The sequence below is a fragment of the Mirounga angustirostris genome, unplaced genomic scaffold (genome assembly GCF_029215605.1).
Source record: "Mirounga angustirostris isolate CCGP_5_RB_7025 unplaced genomic scaffold, mMirAng1.0.hap1 SCAF_14, whole genome shotgun sequence".
NCBI lineage: Eukaryota > Metazoa > Chordata > Mammalia > Carnivora > Phocidae > Mirounga > Mirounga angustirostris.
The window spans coordinates 47,177,659-47,200,395 of NW_026991722.1; the positions used below are offsets into that span (position 1 = coordinate 47,177,659).

General features: G+C 47.9%; 1 protein-coding gene and 1 non-coding gene across 7 annotated transcripts in view; one reads left to right on the forward strand and one right to left on the reverse strand.

Moving 5' to 3' along the window:
• Positions 1–22,737, forward strand: part of NPC1 (NPC intracellular cholesterol transporter 1) — a 51,742-nt gene that overhangs the window by 24,717 nt on the left and 4,288 nt on the right. For all 6 annotated transcript variants that reach the window (XR_010407280.1, XR_010407281.1, XM_064577809.1 and 3 more), the window contains exons 9-24: positions 550–776; positions 3,696–3,796; positions 6,318–6,420; positions 9,922–10,111; positions 10,718–10,900; positions 11,988–12,102; positions 14,314–14,441; positions 14,535–14,675; positions 15,886–15,975; positions 16,418–16,605; positions 16,944–17,059; positions 17,708–17,837; positions 19,118–19,318; positions 20,329–20,560; positions 21,289–21,402; positions 22,010–22,172. Coding sequence is in view for 4 of the 6 variants with exons in the window: in XM_064577809.1 (XP_064433879.1) it covers positions 550–776; positions 3,696–3,796; positions 6,318–6,420; positions 9,922–10,111; positions 10,718–10,900; positions 11,988–12,102; positions 14,314–14,441; positions 14,535–14,675; positions 15,886–15,975; positions 16,418–16,605; positions 16,944–17,059; positions 17,708–17,837; positions 19,118–19,318; positions 20,329–20,560; positions 21,289–21,402; positions 22,010–22,172 (2,422 nt within the window). In the remaining 2 variants the exon portion in view is untranslated. The remainder of the gene's footprint in view (positions 1–549; positions 777–3,695; positions 3,797–6,317; positions 6,421–9,921; positions 10,112–10,717; positions 10,901–11,987; positions 12,103–14,313; positions 14,442–14,534; positions 14,676–15,885; positions 15,976–16,417; positions 16,606–16,943; positions 17,060–17,707; positions 17,838–19,117; positions 19,319–20,328; positions 20,561–21,288; positions 21,403–22,009; positions 22,173–22,737) is intronic.
• Positions 9,589–9,697, reverse strand: LOC123853307 (U6 spliceosomal RNA). Its single transcript, XR_006793089.1, has one exon. It is a non-coding gene; the product is annotated as a U6 spliceosomal RNA (small nuclear RNA).

Genomic DNA, 22,737 nt, shown 5'->3' on the forward strand with positions numbered 1-22,737 from the left:
GCCAACTGAGCCACCCAGGTGCCCTGTAGCAGAATCTTTTCTCCACCCAGTGACTGTTGCTTTTTCCCAACTTGTTCTAAAAGATGCACAATGTAGTCATTTACCTCCCGAAACGTATTCTGTGTTAGGAAATACGGGCATATATGTAAGTTTGACTGTAGCACAGAGCAAGGAGTAGCGGGCGTTTTGTTGGTAAGAGGGTGTGATCGGGAGGTCCGGGCACATCGGCCCTGTGGCTCACCGCTGTGGGGGGGCGGGGAGGGGGGGATGTTTGTGTGTCCTGCATTGAGTTCTGTCCTGGTGACAGTGTCCCCTGCCGCCTCTCGGACGCCTCTCAGCAGGGTCTCTCTCCCAGCTAGCTGTCTCTAAGAGGGGGCTCCTGGTGCCGTCAGATACGTTACCACAGCACGTCTTAATCCTCTTCCTTGTGTGAGGAAGCATTTTCCCCAAATACTTTTTATCTTCTGACCTGTCAGGGCAATAATGATTAGTCACAATCTGAGAGAAATCTGATGTGTTTCTGGATTTGTTTTTAAAATCTTCTTTCAGGTTCTTGACTTACAAACCGCCATTGAAAATATCACGGCGTTTTATAACAATGAGACTGTGACACTTGGAGACATCTGCGTGGCCCCCCTCTCACCCTATAACAAGAACTGCACCATTATGAGCGTGTTAAATTACTTCCAGAACAGCCATTCCATGCTGGACCACAAAATAGGCGATGACTTCTTTGTGTATGCAGATTACCACACGCACTTGCTATACTGTGTACGGTACGTGACGGGAGATGGTCATTCATTCATCCCACTGACCTGGGAGCACTTGCTGTCGCTACACACGGTTGTTCGTGCCAGAGACCCAGCAGTGAGCACACAGCATGTCCCTGCCCTGTGAAGCACACGTTCGAAAGCAGGGAGACTGGCACTGAATAAATAGATGTATGCTCGTGCCAGGTAGAGATGAGAGCTTTGGAGAAGTTAAGCCCGGCAAGGAGATGAGTGCAGTGGGGGTGTGCCGCTTTAGATGGAGTGGACACCTGCTCGCACGGAAGGGAGAGGAGGGAGCCTGTGAATATCAGAGGGAAAAGTGTTCCAGGTACACAGGCTGCAAGTACAAAGGTCCTGGGGTGGGAGTGTTCATAGTGTATAAACTGAGCCTTTAACTCATGCCTGGAATGAAAACACATAGTTGCATCTGCCATACCACCAGTGGTATCGTAGTACAAAAACAGAAGCCTGTAGTGCTTTTTCCTGTCTTAAAAATAGGAATTCATACCATGATATCAAATTGTTTTTAAAATGTTGGGGCACCTGGGTGGCTCAGTCAGTTAAGCTTCCAGCTCTTGGTTTCAGCTCAGGTCATGATCTTGGGGTTGTGAGAAGAAGCCTCACATCAGGCTCCACATTCAGCGTGGAGTCTGCTGGAGATTCTCTTCCTTTCCCTCCACCCCTCTCATGCATTCACGTACACACATACATCCTGTCTCTCAAAATAAATGAACTAAAATGTGCAGTGTCCCCTTGAGAAGTGAGGGTAGGATTGGTGCGCAGTTCAGACTGGAGGGCGCTGAAGCGGCTTCCCGTTGGAGGCCCATCTAGCTGGGCAGGCTGCAGTTATCATTTGCATTAGTCACAGTGCTTGGTGACTGTGACGTGATGTTTAAGTCTGTGCCCATGGCAGGGAGAGCAGCCTGCACTTGATAGGCCTGCTGTCCCTGAATGCACTCACGTGGCCAGGAGACAGTCGTTCGGCCAGTCAAACAGCCACCATGGCTGTTGGGTCACTTTGGGGACAGAGAAATTATTCCTTGTCATTTTTTAAAAAGATTTTTTGTTTATTTTAGAGAGGACGAGAGTGTACACGCGAGTCGGGGGAGGTGCAGAGAGACTCTTTCGAGCAGACTCCCCGCTGAGCCGGACGTGGGGCTCGATCCCACAACCCTGAGATCATGACCTAAGCCAAAGCCAGGAGTCAGATGCCCAGCTGACTAAGCCACCCAGTGCCCCTATTCCTTGTCACTTTTGAGTGTGCAGTCAACTAACCACATCTCTGGAGGCAGCCACTCTGACCTCTGGTCTGGTCTGGTGGCCTTAAGCTCTGTTCTGTTTTTGTTACTGGGATGTGATCTTGAGGTGCTTAGGCTGCATTTGCTCTGTTTCCTAAAACAGTAATGGCATGCCCGTATACGCTAAACCAGCGTTCTCCACAGGATAGATGGTACAGGGCAGCCATGGGCAGTTTGAAAATTGAACAATTTATATTCTTCAATTTTTATATTTAAAGGGAAAAGCTCTTTACTTTCTGTCTTACAAAATGGAAGTCAACAAGATTTTGGCAGAGAGGATGATGCAGGAGGCTAGTGTTTTATCCAAGGGGAGATGGGTTCAGGTCGGTGCAGAAACACTGCTGTGGGCCGCTTCGCTCCCACCCGCGGATCTCTGTACTTCCGTGTCTCCGGCTCTCACCTCCCTCCCCAGCTTTTCGTGGGCTTTGCCCCCAGAGGTCCTGCGGGCCTGGCAAACCCGGCGCACCCAGAACCAAGCACAGATCTCCTTCTTCCCCCGTATCCCCTGTATCGTGTGATGGCACTAACATCTACCAGTTACTTAAACTCGAGGCTGTATCTCTTCGTCCTTCCTCGTCCGTACCTCCCTTCTGTAATTCTTACGGATTTTAGCCTCTGGATGAGCTCTCAAATCCATGATGTGGTGGCAGGGTCCCATGTGTGGGCTGATGGGACTTGGCCTCTGGCTACATCCCTGCAGCGTGTTTGCCCCACACGGGTGGCCTGACCTCCAGTCGGAGCCCATTAGCCACGGGCTCTGAAGGGCCGAGCTTCGGCTCATCTGTGAGAACCTTCCTGAGTGCCCAGCAGAGGTCTGGCTCAGGATGTGTTCTGGAATGCTGGTCCCCCCACTGGCTGTCTTCACAGCACCACCCTTGCCTGGACCCTTGCACGAACCTGACTGGTCTGTGGGCTTTTCCTCCTCTTTCCGTCCCACTTCTAGACCTTCTTCCATTTTACCACCTGAGTTATCTGTGTAAAACAGCTCATGACATCCTTTTCTCCCAGGTCTCTAATTGCTCCCCAGTGCCTGAAGGGTAATAATCCAAACCCTGCAGCAGGGCACTTAATCCTTTTTTTCATTGTCTGTCCCTCACCCTTTCCAGCCCTGTCCCTTCCCTCAGAAGTCCTCCCCTTTGTAGGCGCCCCATGCTCTAGACAGGACTTGGTGTGGCTCCTCACACGGCCATCTTGTTGCTCTCTTCTCCCACGTCCCTGTTCTCATTCTTTCTTCTCTTCCCATGTTGCGGTTGTAAGAGCACCTTCAAACCACCCCCCAGGTGAATCCCCCCCCAGCCTTAGAGACCTACTTCCGTACAGCCTCCTCTTTTTGGCGGCAGTCTTCTCTGTGTGTTAGCTGCTCCCTCGTCTGCGCCATGCACTGCGTGAGCTCTGTTCCCGTGTGCGCCGTGCGCTGTGCTGTACTGACCGCATCGTGCTGAGTTGGCGTGAGTCTGGCTCCCAGAGGCACATGCTGGACTGCATTACTCACCTAAGGAACCACAGGGCCCACGTGGTGCTTAGGATATCATCGGCGTCTTTAAGTGTTCGTTGTGTAAATGTTTAGGTCTCTGTGATGTCTTGAGGCTTGTTCTAACTGGGAGGTGTTTTCTAAACCACTTCACAGGGCTCCTGCCTCTCTGAATGATACCAGTTTGCTCCATGATCCTTGCCTGGGTACGTTTGGTGGGCCAGTGTTCCCGTGGCTTGTGTTAGGAGGCTATGACGGTAAGTAAGAGAAGCTTCTGCTTTTCCTGTTAGATAAAGTAGTCTTGGTTTTGTCACTAAGAGTCAAGTGGTAATTATCCCAGGTGTAGGCTTGCTTTGGGCTTTGGCTTTGGGTTTCCTTTTGAGTTTAAAAGAAGGAGATGATGCACACTTTGGGAAGCTGTCAAAAGCCAAGGATTTTTGACCAGAATATTGCATTTGTGCACCTCCACATAACTCATTGTTCAGTTTCAAGGAGTTCAGGGAACCCTTAGGGAGTCTGTGGACCTCAGGTTAAGAACATCTGTGGGGCTCCTGGGTGGCTCAGTCGGTTAAGTGTCTGCCTTCGGGATTGAGCCCTGTGTCCGGCTCCCTACTCAGCAGAGAGCCTGCTTCTCCCTCTCCCTCTGCCTGCCACTCACCCTGCTTGTGCTCTCACGCTCTCTCTCTCTCAAATAAAATCTTAAAAAAAAAAGTCTGTAATGGGAGTGATATAATATGTGAAATATGGGAAAAAAGAAACAAAGTTGTTCTGTGTTTTCTTCCTAAACCAGTTGGTTAAGAATTGAGACACTTCTGTAGGGGGAGGAGTAGTGGGTTTGTTCTTTGCTGGTTGGTTCCTGTAGCACCTGGAACAGACTGTACCAGGTATGATGGGGTCATGATTCAGGTGACAACTTTGGCATCAGAAGCCTAATTATAGGCAGCTCAACAGGTTTTTCTCCAGCTCAAGGAAGAGGCCAATTAGATGTTGTTCTCCTCACCCAATAGGAAGGGATAAGTCCTATCTATATTTAAATTTTACTCTGCCTCATAAAATGCCACTTCTGATCCGTGGGGAAAAGATGGTGTCACCAACTGGCAAGCCACAGCCATCAAAATTAAATTTGATCTCTACCTTATTCCTTCCATCCACATAAACTCCAGATGTGTCAAAAACAGATGTATAAGAAGTGAAGCTATTAAAGATCTAGAAGAAAATACGGGAGGAATTTTCAGAAATAATTTTAAAATGGAGAAGGCATTTTCTAAGCGAGACACAAAAAACCCAGAAGCCACAAAAGGAGACATTGATGAATTTGACTACATAAGAATTTAAAATTCCTATGTGGAAAAGAAGCATCATAAACTTAAAAAAAAGGGGGGGGGCAACTAAACCAGAGGGGGAAGAAAAACAGTACACATAATGGATAGCGTGTCCTTGATATATAAAGGGCTCTTGTGAAAAAAAGAAAAGGCCAGCAACCCAGAAGAAAAGTGGGCAAAGCCATATGAAAGTTAACAAAAGAACAAATACACAGGGCTGTTCATTATATGGGGGAAATGCCTAACCTCACTCCTAGGTAGTGAAATGCACCTCACTTCAGTCTTTGTATCTAACACAGGGGCAAAGACCTAAGAGTTTGATAAACCCTCTGTGGGCGAACATGATAGGGACCCCATTGTTGGCGGGAGTGTAAATGGTTCCTAGAATGTAAGCTCCAGGAAGGCAGGGATTTTCCTCTTTTGTTCACTGATACATATCCAGAGTACCTAACGTAATTAATGCCTGGCACGAAGCAGGGTCTCAGTAAATGTCTTGCTGAATAAAGAAATGAAAAAGAGGATAGCCTCTTTGAAGGGCAGTTTGGGGGAATTTATCAAAATTACAATTGCACATACCTTTTGATTCAGTGCTTCTACTTATAAGAATTGATTCTCCAAATATGTACTTCACACATGAAAAGTATTTCCCAGGTTATTCTTTGTAGTACTTTTGTTTATAATTTTAAAAATTGCAAAAATGTCCATCATCTGGAGATTGGTTAAATTATTCTAGAAAATAAGATACAGCAGAAAAAAAGCTCTTTATGTCCTGAAATGGAGCCATCTCCAAGATACAAATTAAAAAATGTAATGTGCAGGACAGCGTGTTGCTAGTCAGTTGGGCGTCTGCCTTTGGCTCAGGTCATGGTCCCAGGGTCCCAGGATCGAGCCCCGCATCGGGCCCCCTGCTCGGCGGGAAGCCTGCTTCTCCCTCTGCCTATCGCTCCCCCTGCTTGTGTACTTGCGTGCGTGCTCTCTCTCACAAATACATGAATAAAATCTTTAAAACTATATATATTAAACTATATAAATATTTATTTTTTTTAAAAAAGGAAAGGGCGAGAGTATATGTGTTTGCTTGAGCATGCATGGAGTGTCTCTGGAAATAGTTCAGATGGTGGGGAGGAGAACTAAGAGCATGGAACGAGGACTGGGGAAGGAGAGTCTACATGGATCACCTTTCTGCTTGAAATTTTTACCACGCACATGCTACATAGTTAAAAAAAGAAGTTACTCATCCTGAATGAAACTGCCCATGTCAGATTCTAGAGCATCCTTTTTATTCATTAACTGAGCTGCACAGACACTATGTCAGTGAACTGGTTTTTGTTCTTAGAGCATAGACTACAGCCCCCGTGAGAAATCAGTCACCTCGTGGTCTCGGGATTTTCCCTCGTGTTTATCTAATTTTCTGCCTGCTTCTCATCTTCTGGATGTCCCATTTTTCCCATTCTAGATCAAAACTACAATAATGCCACAGCCCTTGTGATTACCTTTCCTGTCAATAATTACTACAACGATACAGAGAAGCTCCAGAGGGCCCAGGCCTGGGAGAAAGAGTGAGTTGCTGTCTTTGTTCTGTGGGAAGCTGGGCGCTAATAGAATGCACTGAAACTTCATTCAGCTAAATTAACCAACAACAGATCTAAGTCATTTTTTTTCCTGCTTGGTACTAATGATGCTAAGAAAAACGTCTATAAGGCAGTTCATCCGTAAACGTTGTGTGAATAGATAACCCTGCACAGGAATGCGAAAGTCTACATTCCGTGCACCCATCTCTCACAGCAAGCCAGCGGGAGCAAGCTGGATGCACATTAGTAAGGGACACGCACGGTAGGAAATCCTGGGGTCACTAAAGATAGGTGAATAGATGATTCCAGATGAAGGACATAAAAGCTGCAATCAGCATGCCTAGGGAAATATATGCTGTACATGCTGTCCATCCCTAGAAAAATCTCAAGCACGGGACCCGGGAAATTGTTAACTCTGTTTATAACCCCTAGAGAATAGGACAGAGGGCAGAGGAGGACAGGACACTTTGACCTTTTATACCTTTCAGTGGTTTTTGTTTTAACAGCTTTGTTGGAATATAAATCCCATACCGGACATTTCACCCAATTAAACTGTGATCCAGTAGCTTTTAGTGTATTCATTGATATGCAACTGTCACCACAGTGAATTTGAGAACTTTTTTGTTTTTTAATCTCAAAAAGAAACCCCATCTCCTTTAGCTATCGCCCCCCATCCTCATCCTCCCACCTCCCAGCCCTGCGCACCCATTGATCTACTTTCTGTCTCCATATTGTAATTGTATTCTGGATGTTTACTTGAATGGAAGCATACACGCGGACTTCTGTGTCTGGCTTCTTTCACGTAGCGTGTTTCTAAGGTTCATCCAAATTACAGCATGTATCAGTACCTCATTCCTTTCTGTGGCTGCATAATGGTTCATCCTGTGGATATGCCTCATTTTTATCCATCATCAGTTGATGCACATTTGGGTGGTTCCTACCTTTTGGCCATTATGCATAATGCCTCTGTAGACATTCATATACAAGTTTTTGTGTGAACTTTAATACGTTTCCATTTCTCTCGGATATATACCTAGGAGTAGAATTGCTGGGTCATATGGTAACTCTTTAAAGAATTGCCAGATTGTTTTCCACGGTGGCTGCACCGTTTTACATTCCCACCAGCCTATATGAGGGGTCCTATTTCTCCACATCCTCATGAACACTTCTTATGTGACCTTTTGGTTCTGGCCATCCTAGTGGGTGTGAGGTGGTATCTCAGTGTGGTTTTGATTTGCATTTCCCTGATGGCTACTGATTTCAAGCATCTTTTCTTGTGCTTCCTGGCCATCCGTATAAATATTCCTATCCTTTGCCCATTTTTAACTGAATTATCTGTATTTTTACTGTTAAATTATAAGAATTCTTACATGTTCTACAAGTCTACCGTCAGCTATATGATTTCCAGATTTCCAGGTATTTGCTCCCAGTTTCTTTGTTTTGTTTGTTCTGTTTTCTCGCTGAAAACAGAACACTGAAGCACGAGTTTTTAGTTTTAAAGTCCAATTTTTTAGTTTTTTCTTTTGTTGCTCAAACTTTTGGTGTCCTATCTGAGAAACTATGGCTTGATCCAAGGACATGGCAATTTATGCCTGTGTCTTCGGAGGATTTTAGAGTTCTAGCTCTCACATTTAGGTCTTTGAGCCACGTGAGTTCATTTTTTCATGTAATGTGCTAATCCAGATGATCCTGGGCCATTTGTTGAGATGACTTTTTCTTTCATTGAATAGTCTTGCCACCTTGTCGAAAATTAAGTGACCACAGATACATGGTTTCTTTTGAGACTCTTAGTTGTGTTCCTTTGATCTTCTTGCCTATCCTTATGCTCGTACTGCACTGTCTTGATTACTGTCATTTTGTAGAAAGTGTGAGATCAAGAAGTGTGTGTCCTCCTCCTTTGTTCTTCTTGAAAAAGAAGGGTTTAGCTCTTCTGGGCCCCTTTCAATTCCAAATGTGAATTTTAGAATTAGCATATCTTTTGTGGTATATATATATATACAATGGAATATTATGCATCCATCAAAAGGAGTGAGATCTTGCCATTTGCAATGATGTGGATGGAACTGGAGGGTGTTATGCTGAGCGAAATAAGTCAATCAGAGAAAGACATGTATCATATGACCTCACTGATAAGAGGAATTCTTAATCTCAGGAAACAAACTGAGGGTTGCTGGAGTAGTGGGGGGTGGGAGGGATGGGGTGGCCGGGTGATAGACATTGGGGAGGGTATGTGCTATGAATTACGTAAGACTGATGAATCACAGACCTGTACCTCTGAAACAAATAATACATTATATGTTAAAAAAAAAAAGAAGAAGATAGCAGGAGGGGAAGAATGAAAGGGGGGAATCGGAGGGGGAGACGAACCATGAGAGACGATGGACTCTGAAAAACAAACTGAGGGTTCTAGAGGGGAGGGGGTAGGGGGATGGGTTAGCCCAGTGATGGGTATTAAAGAGGGCACATTCTTCATGGAGCACTGGGTGTTACGCACAAACAATGAATCATGGAACACTACATCAAAAACTAATGATGTGGGCGCCTGGGTGGCTCAGTTGGTTAAGCGACTGCCTTCGGCTCAGGTCATGATCCTGGAGTCCCTGGATCGAGTCCCGCATCAGGCTCCCTGCTCGGCAGGGAGTGTGCTTCTCCCTCTGACCCTTCCCCCTCTCATGTGCTTGCTCTCTCTCATTCTCTCTCTCTCAAATAAATAAATCTTTAAAAAAAAAAACAAAATTAATGATGTAATGTGTGGTGATTAATGTAACAATAAAAAATTTTTTAAAAAATTAGCGTATCTTTCTATGAAGAAGTCAGCTGGGATTCTGATAGGGATTGCATTGAATTTGTAAATCAACTTTTAAAAGTTTGTTCTATGAGCATATATCTTTATTATAATATGCTTCATTTAGAAATCCTTTTTATTTATTTTTTTAAAAGATTTTATTTTTATTTATTTGACAGAGAGAGACACAGCGAGAGAGGGAACACAAGCAGGGGGAGTGGGAGAGGGAGAAGCAGGCTTCCCGCAGAGCAGGGAGCCCGATGCGGGGCTCGATCCCGAGCCGGAGGCAGACACTTCACGACTGAGCCACCCAGACGCCCCTAGAAATCCTTTTTAGTAAAAAAGAAATGAGACCATGAACCAACTTTTTTTTTATAATGGAATGCTTCACGAATTTGCTTGTCATCTTTACGCGGGACTCATGCTAATCTTCTCTGTATCATTCCAATTTTAGTATATTAAGCCAGCACCACGAGCCAACTTTTAAACTTGTCCTAAACTTGTTTCAAGTGATAGAAACTTCAGCATGTCTGGAACTTTGTAATCTGGGGTTGTTTCACCTTCTGGTCTCCAGTGTCAAAAATCCTAATATAGGGTACAGGTTAAGTAAGCATGGCTTTTGTGTCCTAGAGGTTGGGAAGGCGTTTCTCACTTAGCTGTCACTAAGTTTTAACTAAGAATATAAAATTTGTTCACACTTTTAGGTTTATTAATTTTGTGAAAAACTACGAGAATCCAAATCTGACCATTTCTTTCACTACTGAGCGAAGTATTGAGGATGAACTGAATCGTGAAAGTAACGGTGATGTCTTCACTGTTCTGATCAGCTATGCTGTCATGTTTCTGTACATTTCCATAGCCTTGGGCCACATCAAAAGCTGTAGCAGGTTTCTAGTAAGTGGTGTGTGTGTGTATGTTGGAGAGAAATGACAGTGCACAGCATGATACCATATTTTTGCCTCTACTTTTTTGGGGGGTGGGGTGGGTAGAAGGGCAGAGGGAGAGAGAAAAAGAAAATCCTGAGCAGGGTCCACGCCCAGCTGGAGCCTGACACTCGATCTCATGACCCTGAGATCATGACCTGAGCCGAAATCAAGAGTCAGATGCTTAACCAACTGAGCCACCCAGGCGCCCCTGCCTCTACTTAGTTAATCCTAAATCATTAGGTTCAAAACTGGTTTACATTCCCCTGTTTTCATTGTATGTAATATTTTCTATTTCCTGCATGTGTTTTCTTCAGTTCCAAATTTTGGTTTATTTTGAACTTAGAATTTATTCCCCACAATCCAGTTTTTCCTAATTTGGCTACACCATCACCTAAGAATTGAAGCCCATGAAACTTGTTGCCAGGGAAGACCTAGAACATTTTTCATATCTTTTCTCAAACTCGGAGAGGACTTTGAACTCCAAATCGGCTGTACCCAAAAAGAGGTAAAATGAGGACCTTTTAGTCATAAGAGAGATTACAGTCTGACGATTTGTCTTTGTTGCATGTCTTAGGTGGATTCTAAAATCTCCCTTGGTATCGCCGGGATCCTCATTGTGTTGAGCTCAGTGGCGTGCTCATTGGGCATCTTCAGTTACGTTGGGATCCCCCTCACCCTCATTGTGATCGAAGTCATCCCATTCCTGGTGCTGGCTGTCGGTGTGGACAACATCTTCATTTTGGTCCAGACCTACCAGGTATGTTTCCATAGTCTCACAGAGCTTGCCGTCGGACCAACTAGTGGGCTCCATTAATGGCTGTTCCGCTCCATGCAGAGTACTTGTGAGTGTGGACAGTGAGACAGCTTTGTTTCCTGTTCTCTGTGTTGCCGATTGGTGTCCATAACTTGTTCGGGACGTTTTGAGACCAAGAAGTTCATCCTTCTCTTTGTTTGGGGAAATAGGTATAAAGTGAGAATTGCGTTTTAAAGATTTTTTTTTTTTTTAATGAGAGAGAGAGTGTGCATGGACAATCAGGCTCCATGCTGAGCACAAAGCCCAACTCGACTCGATCCCAGGACCCTGAGACCATGACCTGAGCTGAAACCAGGAGTCAGACACTTAACTGACTGAGCCACCCAGGTGCCCTGAGAATTCAGTTTTAAGTATGTGTGCAAGAAGGGCTTGCGTGCTTGTGAAAAATATTTTGGATACAACTGTTATTAAAATGAGTCTCCAATAGTGTAGAAGAATCAAAGATTTGTCAGAGATGCCACTAAAAAGATAGGGCAGCATAGGACCTGCTGATGTAGAAAATGGTCTCAGTCATGATTTTTTCTCTCCTGGTGGCCTTACTTGGAGACTCAGTGGCACAGAAGAGTGTCACTTAATGGTCCAGCCACCTGCAGCCTGTGTTCTGTGTATTTTCCTGATAAGATGATCCAGTCTTCCCTTGAGCTTCTCACCTGTTACCTAGCTCCGGGGCTTAGTGATTACCCTGGATGGATTATCATGACAAGTTTGGTCCCGCATCAAAGTTTATCTACAATAAGTAGAAGCTCCTAATCATTTTTCATTACCATTGAGTTAACACAAAGCAACAAAGAAGCAAAGAGATGGCATTGTTGTTTAGAAATGTTAATGGCCCGGGGCGCCTGGGTGACTCAGTCATTAAGCATCTGCCTTCCCGCTCAGGTCATGATCCCAGCCTGCTTCTCCTCCTTCCTCTCCCCCTGCTTGTGTTCCCTCTCTCACTGTGTCTCTTTCTGTCAAATAAATAAATAAAATCTTAAAAAAAAAAAAAAGAAATGTTAATGGCCCGTGTTTTGTTTTTTGTTTTTTTAAGCGCGATGAACGTCTTCAAGGAGAAACTCTGGATCAACAGCTGGGCAGGGTCCTAGGAGAAGTGGCTCCTAGTATGTTCCTGTCATCCTGTTCAGAGGCTGTAGCGTTTTTCTTAGGTAATTACTCTGAAGTCTACCAATCCCACCGTTTTCTGAGCCTGGGGGTAGAAGGATCTGGGTATCTGAATATGTCCCTTTGTGTTGCTTCCTTGTTTAAGCTTTGATCTGTAATCAGAAAATATCAGAGTGGACCACAAGAAAAATTAGTGGCAGTATCTTGGGTATCATTTTGGAAGTGTCCTCTTTTTTTTTAGAGGGGGTAGGGGCAGAGGGAGAGAGACTCTTAAGCAGGCTCCACGCCCAGCGCAGAGCCTGATGCGGCACCCCATCTCACTCACGACCCTGAGATCATGACCTGAGCTGAAATCAGGAGTCGGCTGCCCGACTGACTGAGCCACCCAGCGGCCCTCGTCTTTCTCATGTTGTTCATGACAGTGTGGATATTGGGGTCCGGGCTGACAGATACCCTAGAACTCCTCTGCTGCTTTCCCGTTTTGGCACCCGTGGCAAATGTGGATCTTTGAAAACGGCATTCCCACATCCCCACAGGAGCCTTGCCAACACCCCACTCTGAGTGAAATCCACAGGCATAGACAGTCTTTCTCGGTCCACACAAATCATCGGGGAAGCAACCTCATTAAGGAGCCAAGGTCATTGGACCTCACCTCACTGCAAGGAGCCAGAATAAGCTGGAACAAAAGCCAGCGCTTCCTGTCTGTCTTTCTCCTGGAGAAGTCACCATGCAGCCTCCCTAGCAGGGCTGTCTGCCCCCGTCTGCTGTGTGGGAACAGTAGGACGAGAAAACCGAGTGCGTCTTCTGAGCAGGAGGCTGGATGAGAAATGCCATCATTCCGCCTGGGCCACGGGCGGAAACGCCTCTGTGGGCTGCCGGCTCCTGTCGCCCGGGGCTGCTCGTCGGAGGCGGCGGGCTTTCAGAACAGACGCCAGGGTGCAGGTCCTCCTTTCCACAAAGCGGCGCACTTTCACCTGTGGTCCTTACACTTGCTTTTGATGGATACAGGCGCAGAAGAAGTTATTTTCTCTTGTTTTCTCATCAGAAACTGTGGTGATAGTAGCAACCAGTACTGTGTCTCAGGACTGGAATGACTCTGAATGGGGACAGGAGGAGCAGAGGGCCCAGGTCTACAAAAGGCAGTCACGTGTTGCTGGCCTGGTGCTGCTCGGTTCAGTTTCTTTCTTTCTTTTTTTTTTAAATTTTTGTTTTATTTATTTATTCATGAGAGTCAGAGAGAGAGAGAGAGAGAGGCAGCGGCGGAGGGAGAAGCAGGCTCCCTGCCGAGCAGGGAGCCCGATGCGGGACTCGATCCCAGGACCCTGGGATCGTGACCTGAGCCGAAGGCAGACGCTTAACCAACTGAGCCACCCAGGTGTCCCTCTTTTTTTTTTTTTTTTTTAAGTGAAGCTGTGAATCTAGATTTTTGTGTCGAGTCTCGCTGTTAAGTATTGGCTACTTTTTTTTAAAGACTTTTATTTATTTAAAGAGAGAACGAGTGGTAGGGAGCGGCAGAGGGGGGAGAGAGAGAGAAGCAGACTCCTCACTGAGGAGGCAGCCCGACGCAGGGCTTGATCCCGGGACTCCTGGATCATGACCTGAGCCAAAGGCAGCTGCTTAACCAACTGAGCCACCCAGGCGCCCTAATATTGGCTACTTTTTTTAAGAAATGTTTTTTCATCCTAAATGTGGACCATACAGGATACATCTGGCCTGTTTGCTAGTTTGCAGTTTCTGGGTGTTAACCCAGTACTTCTGACTAGGGGCACCCTCATCTGATTGTAACGGAAGTGGGAGACTCATATTGTTGATCTAATAGCAGATGGAAAATACTGCTCTCCAGAGCAAAGCATAGAAGGTGCGAGAAGAAATGACTGATACTGATGGTGCCGAAAGTTCAACATGCATAGATTTGTCTGGAGAGCCTGTTATATACAGTTGAATTGGGTGTGAATCCCCACTGTTCTGATTAAGTAGGCTAAGGGGAGAGCTCAGGAACCTACATTTTTACCTCCCCAAGTGGTTCCGATGCTTGATACCATTTTGCAAAACACCGGGCATATGGGCTCTTTGAGTTCTGGTGTGACACCCCCAGACTTGGGCGGCATGCCTCTGGGGGGTGTGGGGAGTGCGGGTCTTCTCGTGGCTTCGGTCCGTCCTGGCTCCTCGCGTTGCTGTGTACACGTGAGTGTAAGACTCGCACAGGGTCTCCTGCTGTAAGTGGAAGTGACCAGGCAGCTTCTCTCCCCCTGCAGGAGCCTTGTCAAAGATGCCAGCCGTTCACACTTTCTCCCTGTTTGCCGGGATGGCCGTCCTCATTGACTTCCTGCTTCAGATTACCTGTTTCGTGAGTCTCTTGGGGTTAGACATTAAGCGTCAAGAGGTAAGTTGTTGTCAGGATGACAGTCTGTTTACAGTCTAGAATCGAAGTGAGGTAGCAGGAGGGTGTCACCTTTGTTCCTCTTTGTCCTCTCAGAAAAATCGTCTGGACGTCCTTTGCTGTGTCAGAGGCTCTGAAGATGGAACTGGCATCCAGGCCTCAGAAAGCTGCTTGTTTCGGTTCTTCAAAAACTCCTATTCTCCTCTTCTGCTTAAGGATTGGATGCGACCAATTGTGGTATGAGTTTGTGGTTTTCCTCATTTTTCTCCCCAAAACAGATTTGTCACATCCCTTCTAAGAAATCAGCTCGGGTGGGGCGCCTGGGTGGCTCAGTCGGTTAAACTTCCAACTCTTGATGATTTTGGCTCAGGTCATGATCTCTGGGTCGTGGGATTGAGCCAGGCTCCCTGCTCAGCGTGGATTCTGCTTGTCCCTCTCCCTCTGCTCCTCCCCCCTGCTTGCCCACGTGCTTCTTTCTAAAATAAATAAATAAAATCTTAGAAAGTCAGTGTGGGAAGGAGATTCTGACAGCTGTTAAGTATATATATGAAAATGCAAAAGCAAATATGTACAAGTATATAAAATATTTTTCCAGCTGGCTTTTAGCAGTCAATATAAGCAAGTTTTTATTTTGAAGGAATTATAGATTCATAGAAAGTCAAGAAGATAGTACAGAGAGGACCCAGGTGCCCCTCACCCATCTTCTTCCTGTGGTCTTACACAATTGTAGTTGAGCGTCAAAACCAGGAATTTGCCGTGGGCACAGCGTGTGTGTCTAGTTCCAAGTCCCTTTATCATGTGTGCAGGCTGCAGGAACCACCACCGCAGGATAACAGACTGTCCTGTCACAGCTCTGGTCACGCTGCCCCTCTGTAGTGCCATGAGCCACCCCCCCCCACCATCCCGAGTCCCCAGCAGCCGTGTAGGAGCTTTTTGTAGTTGACACACTGCATGTAGCCACCAGTGATAACCTGTCACTTCTCTACTAAAAGAACGTGGATTAGTCTGCAGTAATGGTAAAGTAATAGTAATACGTAACATCTCATGAGCACTTAATATTGGGAATGGTGCTAAATAGTGGGTACAATGCTGACTCTGGATTACCCCGAGATTTTCTCATTTAATCCACAAAACTTCTGTTACACATCTTTTATTTTTCCTGTGTTACTGATGAGGAAGTAGAATCTGAGAGAGGTTAAGTGACTTCCCCAGGGTCACTCAAATCCTGGAGCCAGGATTTGAACCCAGGTAGTTTGACTAGATACTATGATCTCTAAAAAAAGATACTATGATCTCAGCCACTGTCCCCTACTCTCTACTTTACCATGGTGCATAAAATTTTCAGTTGAGAAAAGTCCTGTTTTTTATGTGTGGAAGATCTTATTTATGTTCTTAAGCTCCAGTACACGAAGCAGTCACTGTCTTTACAACTCACTTTTCATTCCAGATAGCGGTATTTGTGGGTGTCCTGTCATTCAGTATCGCGGTCCTGAACAAAGTGGAAATTGGATTGGATCAGTCTCTTTCAATGCCCGATGTAAGCTGCTTTCTCTTTGATCATGTGTAGCCAATGGTGTGAATAAATTTTCCCAACCTTGCATGCAGTTATTCCAGGCTAATGCCTGCTTTTAAATGCACGTGCTACAGGTTCCCCCAGGTTACAGGAACCGCCACAGAGCTCAGCAGTGGGGGCCGTCTTAGCATTTGGGACTCTCAGGGCGAGGGGGGCAGCCGGAGAAATAGAACAGCAAACCTTCTACCTCGTAGGGTGCCCTCCTGATGGTGGGCCAGCCAGAGAAGCACCTTGGGTGCAGGGAGGGTGAGGAGCAGGGAACCGGCTGGGGAGGGGACTCCTATCTGGGCTGGGGCCGTCTCGACCAGCAGCATCCCAGTGCTGTCTTCATCTTTAGCCCTTGTCCCCTTGCTTCGACATCGGCAGCACATTCCTACCTTGTCCTGTTCTCTGATCATTCTTTCAGGACTCCTACATGCTGGATTACTTCAAGTCCCTCAAATACCTGCATGCAGGTCCACCTGTGTACTTCGTCCTGGAGGAAGGGCACGACTACACCTCTCTGAGAGGGCAGAACATGGTGTGCGGGGGCATGGGCTGCAACAACGACTCCCTGGTGCAGCAGATCTTCACCGCGGCCCAGCTGGACAACTAGTCAGTACCGCCTGGCGTTCTTGTCCTGTGGCGGAAGCCGCCGGAAGGGGCCCTCGGCCACAGTCCGCATGGGCCTGTTTCTCACTAAAAATAGATTTGCTAGAAAATGTGTTGCTCAAAATCATGCTAACTCTAGCTTTACCTCAGCAAAAGCTTATTTAAAAGGACTAACTGACCAGCTCCCATCTCGAACGGTTTTCCATTAAGTGGTGATGAAGTCTGTCCTTTGGGCAGCAGTGTAACATCTAGAAAAAGCAGTTAGGTTTCGAGAAAAAGGACTGAATCTGGAGACATCCCCCCGTGGAGCAAGTCAGTAACTTCTCCCTCCTTCTTGCTAGTACCCGAATAGGCTTTGCGCCCTCATCCTGGATCGATGATTATTTTGATTGGGTCAAGCCTCAGTCTTCTTGCTGTAGAGTCTACAACAGCACAGATCGGTTCTGCAACGCCTCAGGTACTTTCATCTCCTTTTCCAGATCTTTCCGTTTTCTCTGAAGACTTGCGACATTATAATTTAAAATTGATTTGCATTTCACCTCAGTTTGTGCTGGCGCCGGTCCCGTTTCCTTGGTCACCATCCCTGTCCTCAGCCGTGCTCTCTGAAGGGTGTCGTGGTGTTCTGTCTCCCTCCGCCCCCCACCACAAGGCTGCAGGCCAAACACAGTCCTGGTCGGGGGACTCTGGTTTTCAGAGTCTTTGGGGTTCTCCCAACACCACTAATGGTGTCCTCGGTTGGGGTCTGGCTGCAGCATCTCACGGGGGTGCTTCCCTTTGTTATCACTATTGCCCTACAGTTTTGTTAGGAGTGTTGAGGTTGTTCTCGAATTTTCTTGATAAAAACACGGAAGCCTTGGACTCTGATAATACCAGCTGAGTTCATCCTCCAGGGCAGGCAGCCTGCTTCGGGGAAGAAAGTTTGTACAGCCTGCGTCAGGTGAAGATGGACTCTCAGATGTATTAGACTGTGAAAATCACGTGTGTTGGAAGCTTTGGGGTCAGGGATCTTTTGATTCAGGGAAATTCTCCTCAGATCTTGAAATGTTTGAAAATAAAATCTGGAGCCTCGTTCTTCTCACCTCGGCCCCTCCCGTGTCTTTGCTAGTGGTTGACCCTGCCTGTGTCCGCTGCAGACCTCTGACCCCGGAGGGCAAACAGAGGCCTCAAGGTGAAGACTTCATGAGATTCCTGCCCATGTTCCTTTCTGATAACCCGAACCCCAAGTGCGGCAAAGGGTAAGTGCCATTGAGCCGTGCGGAGACGCGCCCCGTTGCGGTTATTTGGCGCGGGACGGCTGGCAGAGGGCTGGGGTGGAGGCAGCTGTCTGGGAGAGGTCCCTCTCTTCCCCTCCGCACCCTGCCCCGATCTTCTGTGAGAGCAGAAGAACCTCAGACACCCAGGAGGAGAGCGTCTCCTCGTCTCCCGCTGGTTTCACCCTGGCTCGAGCGTGCGTCCCGCCCTCGGGGCTCCGTGTCCTGGCCCCCCTGCAGGAATGGCTGCGGAGCGCCGTGCCGGCATCTAGCAGGCCAGGAGGGGAGCAGGGATGCACGGCGTCTCAGAACGCGGTCACGTCCGTCTCGGTGTCAGGGACAGCTCCTCGGCTCGGTCGCGTCACCCCGGATTGAGGTTTAGGTTCTCGCAGCCCCGCCGTTCTTGCCAGCCTGTCTGGCTGTGAGCTTATGGGCTGTCTTGCGCCCTTACCCCATCGAGCCGGGCAGCCGGTTAGCCGGGGACGCAGGACGTCTGGGCCCAGAAATAGGGAAGATGCCTGGAAGTCTGGGGTGGGATGATTCAGAACCTTCTGTAGGAGGAAGAGTGTCCACACGTATGTTAGGTAAAGCCTGGACTTCCCTGTTTTCCCTAAGAGTGTATAACTCGACCAGAATCCCATCCGTCAGTCATGTATATCATGGCTGTGCTCGGAGACCCACACCTGGTACCGAGGAAAGTAGGTGCCTAAAAATAAAAATGAATCTTGCAGCTTGGTCTGCTTGCCGACTGAACGCTTTGGCCTACATAAAACAAATCCCAAGTACATTCAGCTTTTAGGAAAGCAACAGCCACCACTTACGGGGAGCCTCCTGCACGCCCACCTCATCGCTCTCACCACACAGCCCGTGAGGAGGCGGCAGAGGACGCCGCAGCCCAGATGCAGTCCCTTTGCCCGGGGTGCCGTGGCCAGTACGTGGCAGGGCCGAGACCGGTCTCACGGCCATGGACTCGGGCCCTTGTCCTTTCCTTCCTGTTACACGACACTGCTGAGCAGACGCCGTAGGAAAACACAGGTGCGGAAACGAGCACCCCTGCACCCAAACAACCCAAAGCAGTAAAGAAGAGCCAGCGTGAGAGAGGACAAGCCAAAACCTCCACCGTTCCCTCTCGGGGCCTTCCCTGTCCCTGAAATCTGCAGCTGGGGTGCCTCTGAGCCCGGGATCGGGTGACTCCACTTGGCCTTGCGTGCTCAGGTTCTGCGGGGACTTCCTGGGGCCTCTGACACCACCGAGTCTTCCCGTAGGGGACATGCTGCTTACAGTTCAGCCGTTAACATCCTCGGCAACGACACAGGTGTCGGAGCCTCGTACTTCATGACCTACCACACCGTGCTTCAGACCTCTGCTGACTTCACTGACGCCATGAGCAAAGCCGTCCTCATCGCCAGGAACATCACCACAACCATGGGCCTCGAAGGAAGTGGTTACCGTGTGTTCCCGTACAGGTAGTGTGAATTTTGTACGCGAGGTGTCCTGGGTTAGGGCCCACAGCCTGGGGGCTCCCCTGGTGGGATGCTGACCCTTGTTGGCTTTCATTCTGACACCGTCTCCATCATGAGCACAAGCAAAGAATATTAAGGGAAGTAGCATCTGGGCGAAGGAAGGCCAGGGTCTGGAGCACCCACCAAGGTCTGAGTGCCGGACCCACAAAATCTGGTCTCTGGGCTGGAGCTCACAATCTGAAGAAGACACACTCCGAAACAGCACCGGGGGGGAGGGCGCAGTACTGGGGGACCGGGCTTCACTGAGAGGGCGGAGCGGACATTCCCGCCCGGTAGCCACCGGCCGCCCCTGACTGCCCCTGACTGCCCCTGACTGCCGATTAGCTGGGACCAGTGCCTTTATGGAGGTTTTTCAGTTTTGTTGGTTGGGGTTTTCTCCTATAAAGTATTTTAAGAGATACCGAATTTGGAAACTATTAAAAAGTAGAAGAAACGGGTGGTTTTTTCCCCCACCCCTGTGATCTTGCTTAAAGGGGTTCTGACCCATTCCTGACAGGAGGACAGCCTGTTTTTCTGGGGAAGAAGTTCTCAGAATGGGTGTCCTATTTCCAGAGAAGAGCTGACTGACTTTGCCAAAAAAGCATTTTCTCCTCAGGCCCCACACACAGCCCATTTGGTCTGAGGTAATTCTCACGATAGATCAGGACTTGTGTTTTCAACGTACCATGACATACTCTGTAAATGCCTATGAAGTGAAAAGGTTGGGCTTATGAACAAAAACTTTATCTAAAATACACATTTTGGATCAATAGGCCCTTCTTTGGGCATCAGTGGTCAGCCCTTCTTTGGGCATCAGTGGTCAGAGGTTCATTTGAATTCCAAACAGAACAGGCAGTTTTTATGCAAGGGATGTCTGAGTAGTTCCAGTTTTGCAGTAGCAGCAGGATGAAAAATAAGTAGAGCTTCCAGAAGCAAGCACGAGCTGTAACAGAACCTTCTTCTCTCTTCTCCAGTGTGTTCTATGTCTTCTACGAACAGTACTTGACCATTATCGATGACACAATCTTTAACCTCAGCGTGTCCCTGGGAGCCATCTTCTTGGTGACCTTGGTTCTCCTGGGCTGTGAACTGTGGTCTGCAGTGATCATGTGTGTCACCATCGCCATGATCTTGGTCAACATGTTTGGCGTCATGTGGCTATGGGGCATCAGTCTGAACGCAGTTTCCTTGGTCAACTTGGTTATGGTGAGTCCTGGCCCAGTTTGTCCCTACCTTCTGTGTCACTTCCATGAACTGTTTCTTGGGGTAAGAGACTGGGGCCAGGTCTTGCTCTTGGACAGGTGGGATGAGTGCTAATGGAGTGGGGACGTGGGTGGTGCGTAGAACAATGGAAATGTGACTGCGTGGTGTCATGGGGGTATTTTGCCTGGAACTTCTATCCTGAAGGGTTTGCAAAAACACGTAGCCTAATGACAAGACGTTTACTTTTTATTTAGAAAAAATGCTCCTTCCCAGTGGAATTCTCTACCAGCACCTTTTGCTTCCCATGCAATTGCCAGGTGCTTTCCGATAGTCTTGAAGATACGAGCTGAGAGAATATTAAAATAGCAGCGTGTCTGTACTTAGGATTCGAGCACTGCAGGGAGAGTGGCAGGGAGGCCCAGCTAAAGCAGATCTGAGGGGTGCTGGCTCTTGAGGGGTGGGGGTAACCCTACGAGGGTTCCACAGGTGCCCCTACAACAGGCAGGTCTGTAGAGAAGCAGAGCTCTGGGTGCTGTGCCGCCAGGGTCCCACGAGTCACCGGGTACACCTTCAGTTGGTGTGGCGGGGGCTGGGTGTTACAAGGTAAAGAGGATGCATAGGGCTCCTGGGCCTCTGGGGCGCCCTGCACGCCAGATCCTGGGAGAGGAGTACCTGCCTGCTTAGCATTTTCAGCTGCAAGAGGGCAGTCTGACGGGAGCCCTCTTTTTCAGAGCTGTGGCATTTCCGTGGAGTTCTGCAGCCACCTCACGAGAGTGTTCACGGTGAGCACGAAGGGCGGCCGCGTGCAACGGGCCGAGGAGGCGCTCTCTCACATGGGCAGTTCTGTAAGTAGCCTGGCCGGAGAGTTCCACACACAGTGCCCAGCCCATCAGCAGTGCTTCTCGGGAACCGGGAGAGTCAGTAGGGAAAACAGGATTTGAATTAGGATGACACGTCTTCGGGCATTTCACGGAACAGCTCTATCCTGATGTTCTTTAGAACTGTTCCCTTTGGTGAATCCTTTGTAGACCATGGAGCGGAAGAGAACAGAGAGGTTTGATTTGAGCTCACGTGTTGACAGCAAGGGAGCTGTGGCCCTCAGAGCCCGGAGAATCTTCTTAGTTTAACTTCATAGCCTGCTTCCGCCTTTCAGCCAGTTACTTTGCTGCTCTAGAAAATACTTAATAGTTCTCATCTAAAAATACAAGGAAGTCTGTTTAAAGACAGAGTCCAGTGTCTACGCAGAATACACAGCTTTTACCCTTACACCTTTTTTTTTCAGGTCTGTAAGCAGCAAATCAAACACTTTTAGGTAGAGTAGTACTGCTTGTCAGTAACTGAAAGCTGGGTTCGCCCCATTGCTTTGGGCCTTGCCCATCAGGAAATCGCCGTGAGGAAGTGTTGAGTTAGAGTAGGTTGGTAAGTGCTTTCCAACCGTGTCTCTTCTTTCAGGTGTTCAGTGGAATCACACTAACAAAATTTGCAGGGATTGTGGTGTTGGCGTTTGCCAAATCGCAGATCTTCCAGATATTTTACTTCAGGATGTATCTGGCTATGGTCTTACTGGGAGCCACCCATGGCTTGATATTCCTCCCGGTCTTACTCAGCTACATAGGTAAGCATTCTTGTTCCTAATCAAGTGGATGGAGGAAGGAAAAGAGATCTAGAAGCCTTCTTAAATGGTACTTAAGGAAATTGTGAGCGGAAAACAATCCAGTCTAGAGGTTTCGTGGTGGTCCAAACGGCGTCCTTAGTGAACCAATGCTTTTCCTGGAGGCTGCGCTTGGCTGCCACGCGGGGCCCCGAAGTCAGCGCTGAAGGGGGAAGGCGCTTGCGTGGCAGCCCCGCGCCCCGAGAGGCCGGAGTGGCTCAGGCGCCAGGCCAGCCCAGCGGGGCTGCAGAGCGTGCTCACGCCCCGACTCACCGCCCGCCCCGAGAGCCGCCTCTGCTCCTCTCGTTTCAAGACTGTCCTTAAGATCTTTTTACTTCCGTGGCCACTTCAGCTTCCATAAATGACGTGTGGTTGGAAGGAGAGGACAGGACCAACTTGCTTTAGAGCTTTATAAGAAGCTGAGGCGTTGCCGGGGGGGGGGTTATTAATCTCGGGGGGATAGAAAGTTTGTACTGTAATAGAACTACCCTATCGCCTCTTCTCCTGAAGAAATGATCCAGAAGTTGTA